This window comes from Hydra vulgaris, chromosome 12 (genome assembly GCF_038396675.1).
Source record: "Hydra vulgaris chromosome 12, alternate assembly HydraT2T_AEP".
Classification (NCBI taxonomy): domain Eukaryota; kingdom Metazoa; phylum Cnidaria; class Hydrozoa; order Anthoathecata; family Hydridae; genus Hydra; species Hydra vulgaris.
In genome coordinates this window covers 15,840,515-15,848,783 of record NC_088931.1, presented here as the reverse complement: position 1 = coordinate 15,848,783, position 8,269 = coordinate 15,840,515, and the positions used below count along the sequence as shown (strand labels likewise).

General features: G+C 24.3%; 1 protein-coding gene across 1 annotated transcript; it reads left to right on the top strand.

Annotated features, from left to right (window-relative positions):
- Positions 1 to 3,529: 3,529 nt before the first annotated feature.
- On the top strand, positions 3,530 to 3,949 carry LOC136087970 (protein phosphatase 1 regulatory subunit 27-like). Its single transcript, XM_065811605.1, has one exon. The coding sequence runs from the start codon at positions 3,530 to 3,532 to the stop codon at positions 3,947 to 3,949; it is 420 nt and encodes a 139-aa protein (XP_065667677.1).
- The last annotated feature ends 4,320 nt before the right edge of the window (positions 3,950 to 8,269 follow it).

The window sequence follows — 8,269 nt, the reverse complement described above, 5'->3', positions numbered from 1 at the left end:
CCGCCTTCCTTAAACGCGAGGGCAATGAGTTGAATTTTTTTTTTTTTTATAAATATATACTAGTTATGCATTCATCAACAGATTTTAAATGTTATATTTAAATTATTCAGTGTTCAGTTTTTATGACCATGTAAAGAATTACCCCCTCAATTTGCGGGGGCCACAAACTTTACATGGTCATAAAAACTGAACACTGGGCAATTTAAATATAAAATTTGAAATCTGTTGAGGAATACTTAACTAGTTATATATATACATATATATATATATATATATATATATATATATATATATATATATATATATATATATATATATATATATATATATATATATATATATATATATATATATATAGATATATATATATATATATATAAATATATATATATATATATATATATATATATATATATATATATATATATATATATATATATATATATATATATATATATATATACAAACAGTATAAAGTGTAGAATAGATAGTTAAATTTTTGACCAAAAAATTGACCTTTCTCTCAAAAAATAGCCTTGAGATGGGTTTAGAATAATCAAAAAATGCTTGGTAAGTTTTAAAACCTAATTTTTACATATTTGCACAATATTTAGCAAAACCTGATGGGAAATGAGCTAGCGACTAGCAAGCGTCTAGCTAGCTTTACAGCAATTTTCAAGCAATTTTTTTTTTCTTATTTTATTTTTTCCTAATGTCTTTAACATCTTTAAAAACTCGATTTTTAGTGTTGAGTCTATTATAATTTTGAGAATAATTGAACTTTAAACATTGCGTGTCACTAGCTACATATTGTAGCTTTGTGTCACTAGCTACATATTGTAGCTTTGCAGCTAGCTACAAAACATCTACAAATCTATAGCTGGTTGATAGCTACATATCAAAATTATTTAGACAGCGATTTTATTACGTTTTGACGCTAGCTACAATAGCCAGTGGGTTTTTAGCTTATTAAGCTATCTGTCCTCGAAGCCAAGTCACTGTCTTTATCATTACAAACATCGATAGCTTTTCGTTAACTTAAAAAAGCTAGCGATTCTCGTGACCAAAAGCTGCCTTTGTTATTACAATTATAGCTAGCTATTCGCTAGCTGATTTCCCACTGGGGAGTATATATATATATATATATATATATATATATATATATATATATATATATATATATATATATATATATATATATATATATATATATATATAGTTCTATAGTTTGTTGGCTTTAGGAAGAGCGGAAGGAAAAAAGTGATTCTTACGCCAACACATACGTCACTTTTAATTACTTTTGACTTTCGTCCAACATTTCCGTGTTGGACGAAAGTAAAAACCATTAATTTAATTACAAATTAATCGTTTTTTAAAAAAACCACAAAAACGCAAATTTAATTGACCAGAATGTTTTTAAAAACATTCTGAATGTTTTTATAACATTTTGAATGTTTTTAACAATATAAACAATGTTTTTATTTTTATTTTTTTTAATAAAATGTTTTTATTTTTATTTTTTTTAATAAAATGTTTTTATTTTTATTTTTTTTACTGTAAATCATGCGCGGAGTGTTGCTACATCGACTATCTTATAGCCTGACTCGCAAGGGAGTGCTGCTACATCGACTGACAAATAGCCTGACTCGCAAGGGAGTGCTGCTACATCGACTGACAAATAGCCTGACTCGCAAGGGAGTGCTGCTACATCGACTGACAAATAGCCTGACCCGCAAGGGAGTGCTGCTACATCGACTGAGGGTTTGGTTGGGGCAGGCAGTCTATCATTATTATAAAAAAAATTCCGGTCTTGCATTTTAATTTTTACTTTTTGTCAACAAAATATCGAAAAAACTTTCGGACAACATCTAAGGGTTGTATATATATATATATATATATAGATCTATAGTTTGTTGGCTTTAGGAAGAGCGGAAGGAAAAAAGTGATTCTTACGCCAACACATACGTCACTTTTAATTACTTTTGACTTTCGTCCAACATTTCCGTGTTGGACGAAAGTAAAAACCATTAATTTAATTACAAATTAATCGTTTTTTAAAAAAACCACAAAAACGCAAATTTAATTGACCAGAATGTTTTTAAAAACATTCTGAATGTTTTTATAACATTTTGAATGTTTTTAACAATATAAACAATGTTTTTATTTTTATTTTTTTTAATAAAATGTTTTTATTTTTATTTTTTTTAATAAAATGTTTTTATTTTTATTTTTTTTACTGTAAATCATGCGCGGAGTGTTGCTACATCGACTATCTTATAGCCTGACTCGCAAGGGAGTGCTGCTACATCGACTGACAAATAGCCTGACTCGCAAGGGAGTGCTGCTACATCGACTGACAAATAGCCTGACTCGCAAGGGAGTGCTGCTACATCGACTGACAAATAGCCTGACCCGCAAGGGAGTGCTGCTACATCGACTGAGGGTTTGGTTGGGGCAGGCAGTCTATCATTATTATAAAAAAAATTCCGGTCTTGCATTTTAATTTTTACTTTTTGTCAACAAAATATCGAAAAAACTTTCGGACAACATCTAAGGGTTGTATATATATATATATATATATATATATATATATATATATATACATTGTATAAAGTACAGAATAAATAGTCAAATAAAAACCCGAGATGAATAAATAGATAAAATGATATTATATTAATAGTTAAATAATAAATATTATTGATAATAAAGAATGTCAAAATGTTAGTATTAAAAGAAAGAAAAATATTAAAAAAAGCATATTGAAAACCAGAGAAAATAGAAGTATTTGAATAAATCAAGATTTTCGAAATATTAAAATTTTAAAAATCAAAAACCGAAGAATAAATGCTTTTTTTAAAAGTCAGAGAAATTGAAAGGTTTTAGATCAGCAGATAATTTTTTCCAGGAGCTAATAGATTAATATTTAATGGATTTATATTTTTGACATTCATAAAACTAATTTAAATATATTTTTTTATTTTACCCCCTTGCTTGTATAAATTTATAAAAATGATTGTGAGTATATTATTTTACCACAAAAAGACACAATGTGTAGTACTATTTAGAGATAAATTGAAAGTTTCTGATAACCGGTAAATTATTTTTTTTCAAAACACTTTACACGTTTTATTTTTTAAATTAACGTTTCACGCATACGTTGTTTGGCTAGCTTATTTATAGGTTTTTAAAGTTAAATTTAAAGAAAAAAAACTTTAGTTCTCAAATAACGGATTTTATCTCTATTTTATGAGATTTTGTTTTTAATAGACTAAAAGACCCTAATATTGTTTATTTAAAGTTATATAAATATTGTTATTTTGACAATATAAATAATAGAAATTATTTAAAAAAACATTTTCTTATAATGATTTAATACTGATTTTAATTTAATATAACAAAAAATAAATAAAAATAAAAAAAAAATAAAAAAAAAAAAAAGAGAAAAGAAATTTGATGTTATTTTGACTGCAAATTTATTTCTATTTTTAAAATATATTTTGCGAAACAAATAAAAGTTAGACATCAAAAAATGGTATCACCAAATAAAAAAACAATTCCAACAAGATCGCAATCATGCAACATTCAATCAAAAAGACGTCGAGCCAGAAGAACTTTCTCACGCCCTGATAACGAGCTCTTTTTAATTAATGCTGTAGTAAGGCAAGATGTGGACGATGCTCAATTTATTCTTGAAAGAAGGGATGTGGATGTGAACTCAATGTGCTACCTTGGTTGGGCTGCTGTACACTATGCTTGTAAAAATAATCAGTTAGAAATGGTGAAGCTACTTTTACAGTATGGTGCAAACACCAACTTAATGACAAACGATGAAAACTTTCCGTTGAAAATTGCCGTTACCTGGGGAGCATTTGACGTTTATTGTTTTCTACTACAAAATGGCGTTTTTCATAATTATACAGAAAACGGTTTACGCATAAGTTACTTGTAATAATTTTTGTTATCTCTTTTTTTTTTTTTAACGTTAGACGGGTACAATGTCTATCTTTTAATAATAAAAAAATTTAATAATAATTACAAATCTAATAAATATTTTTAATAAAAAAATATTATAACTTATATAGTAGATATTTTATTTTGCAATACTTTTGTTGTGGCAGTAACGAGAGTAAAAGTTTTAATGAAGAATTACCTTTTACACTTTTTTTGCAAAATATTTTTATAAATATAAATAGTGTTTAAATATTTAAATAGTGCTTATTGATAAAAATAGTGTTTATACATATAAATAGTACTTATTGAATTGAATATTTGTTTGTATATATATTAATAATGTAGAAACTTAAATAAATAAAGATGCCTGAAACAAGAAAACATGAATTTCTTTATTTACACTTATATATCGATACTATATATACATATACATATATATATACAGTGGCGGCGTTAGGGTAGGGCCTGGTTGGGCGATGGCCCAGGGCGCCGAATATAAAGGGCCGAAACTAATTGATTATTTTACCCTTTGCCTTTTTTTATGAATGGGGTTAAATTGAGCTAGGGGCGCCGTAGAAATTACGCCCAGGGCGAACATATATATATATATATATATATATATATATATATATATATATATATATATATATATATATATATATATATATATATATATGTATATATATATATATATATATATATATATATATATATATATATATATATATATATGTATACATATATATGTATATATATACATTTATATATACATATATATATATATATATATATATATATATATATATATATATATATATATATATATATATATATATATATACATTTATTTATACATATATATATATATATATATATACATTTATTTATACATATATATATATATATATATATATATATATATATATATATATATATATATATATATATATATATATATATATATATATATATATATATATATATGTATATATATATATAACGTATATTTTAAGCTATGCATTACAAAGTTTACTTTATATTTTACATTAAATGTTTTATTTTTTATATTTATGTTTTATACAATACAATAGATAATTTATATGCTCTGCAATTTATTTTATAGTTATTTTATATATTTTATGCATAACTAAAACACATTATATAGTGAACAGTATATTCTTAACAATTTCTTATTTTCCATGACTTATTTATTATGTCACAGAGTGGAATTGTAGTTTGATGAAATATTAAGAAGTTGAAAAAAAAATCTCTGAAAAAAATAATTAACGACATTTTGCAAAAGGAATAAATAACACTTAGTAATAAATAAACTCCCAGTAATAAATAAGTTACAGCGCGTAATATGCATTTATGAATGGCACCGTAGTTGGAATCGTATCAATCAAAATAAACATCAAACACAGGACCGAATTAAAATCTGTTAGTGGGATATCTTAACAATTAAAATTTCGTTTGTTTTGATTTCCGATGAATTGAAAATGGATTTTCGGTTGAGTTATAGTCTTTTTATATTTTAATTTGTTTTTATACTTATTATTTCTTGTTCTTTCTCTTTTACTTTTATTCATGTTCTTTTTCTTTTGCTAATTTTTTTGTTTTGTTTTGAATTTTGAATTTGCATTTTAATAGAATAAGTATTGAAAAAACAAAATGATTTTATTTAAAGAAAAAAAATCTCTCAAAGCCACAAATATATTTTTAAGTATATATATATATATATATATATATATATATATATATATATATATATATATATATATATATATATATATATATACATATATATATATATATTTATATATATATATATATATATATACATTTTTCAAAGCTTTTCAAAGCTGCTTACTCGACCTAAAATGCTTATTTTTTGGTGCATCTGAAACACTTCATCATTTTATGATTGTTGTCGAACTATGGCACTTCAACCTCTAATTATTATTATTATTATATATATATATATATATATATATATATATATATATATATATATATATATATATATATATATATATATATATATATATATATATATATATATATATATAACATTTGTGCTGCTTTCCAGTCAGAAAATGACGCACATCTTTTTCTTAGATACATAGTTGACACAATTCTATTTCTTTTACTATGGAACAAGAAGTAAATTCAAAAATATCTTTTTTTGACGTAACTCTACACAAAACTAGTTCTTCAGTTACCACTACCGTTTTTCATAGAAAAAACCTATTCTAGTCTTCACACTAACTTTTATAGTTTCACTCCATTTTCGTACAGAGTTAGTCTAATTAAATGCTTAATCGATAGAACGTTTAAAATTATTAGTACTAAACTTGGGTTTCACTCTGACATAAACGACCTCTTTAACGTATTTCAAAGAAACATGCACTCATCTTGGCGCATTTAAAAAATATATAACTCATATTTAAACAAGATTAATTCAAATCTTCCACCACAACCAAAAATCAAAGAATCTTTGTCTTATTTTAAACTTCCGTTTTTGGAAAAAATATCTGATTCAACTAAAAAAAGACTGAATTCAATTGCTAAAAGATATCGCCGTTCAGCAAATATTAAATTAGTATTTACCTCACTGAAAATTTCTAAATTCTTTTCTTCTAAAGATCCTATTCCTCTAGAGTTCAAATCGTTCGTGGTGTATAAATTCGTATGTGCAGGATGTAACTCCTGTTATATAGACAAAACTACTCGCCATCTCAAGACCCGGATATCTTATCTCATAAAAGTCTCATATCTATAAACATCTCCATGCTAATGAAAACTGTTTCATGCAAGTAAATGATAAGTGTTTTTCTGTGTTAGATTCGGAATCTAACAAATTTGAGCTAAAACTTGAAGAAAATATGTTTATAGAATGCTCAAAACCTGGTATAAATAAACGGGTTAACCGTGTACAAATGACACTTTCTGCTTAGTTGCTATTTTTTATACATATTGTGTATCTTTTTGACCTTTAATCTTTTTGACCTATTCTTTTGTTATTTCCTATTTCTTTTGTATGACGTGATAAACTTTTTAACTGATTTTATTGCATTTTTGTATTTATATTATTATTTGTTTGTATAAGAATAATTATATTTGTATTTTTTTTTTAAACACTTTTATAAGTATTTTAACAAATTTTAAATATTTAATTTTAACTGAAGATGATTAGTGTTAGTCGGAACATGAATTGTTTTTATTAAAAAAATGGTTTTAAAAATTAGAAAATTTGTCTTGTTTATGAAAATATTTACATTTTTGGAGCTTAAAAGAAATTTTGGATATATATATATATATATATATATATATATATATATATATATATATATATATATATATATATATATATATATAATTAGAGATTGAAGTGCCATAGTTCGATAACAATCATAAAATGATGAAGTGTTTCAGAAGCACCAAAAAATAAGCATGTTTAGGTCGAGGAAGCAGCTTTGAAAAGTTCGGTTTTTAGTCTTTTTTAAATGTTGAATACATATATTATATATATATTTTTTTAAGAATATATATATATATATATATATATATATATATATATATATATATATATATATATATATATATATATTATATATATATATATATATATATATGTATATATTTGTGGCTTTGAGAGATTTTTTTTCTTTAAATAAAATCATTTTGTTTTTTCAACGCTTATTCTATTAAAATGCAAAGTCAAAATTCAAAACAAAACAAAAAAACTAGCAAAAGAAAAAGAACATGAGTAAAAGTAAGAGAGAAAGAACAAGAAATAATAAGTATAAAAACAAATTAAAAAATAAAAAGATTATAATTCAACCGAAAATCCATTTTCAATTCATCGGAAATCAAATCAAACGAAATTTTATTCATATTCAGGTGTAACCGTAGCAAGTGTTAACATTAAAGTTGCTTCAGGGAGTGGTAACTCTGAAAAGTTATATGATTACCGGAGGGTAATCAGCCTTTCTAGGATTGTATTCTTTACACTTTCAAGTTTGTTAATGAAATATTGATTTTTCGTTTCACACTTTTCCTCTGATATTATATTGTTATCAATTACATTTTTAGAGTTTGTATGCAGTAACTTTTTAACAATAGAGTTTTTTTATCTACCAATAAGCCACTTTTTTTGTAACGACGTTCCAGTTTTCGACGTCTGCTTTTACTTTTCTTAGCACATGCTGATAGCCATTTATCATCGTGCAAACTAAGTCTTTTTGCATATTTCTGGATTGGTGCCAATCTATCAAGAACAGTTGTTAAGTTAGTTTTTATATGTTCTGCATAATCG

What these genes read in the sequence shown, in the direction of transcription:
- LOC136087970 (XM_065811605.1), top strand. Translation starts at nt 3,530, where the DNA reads ATGGTATCACCAAATAAAAAAACAATTCCAACAAGATCGCAATCATGC.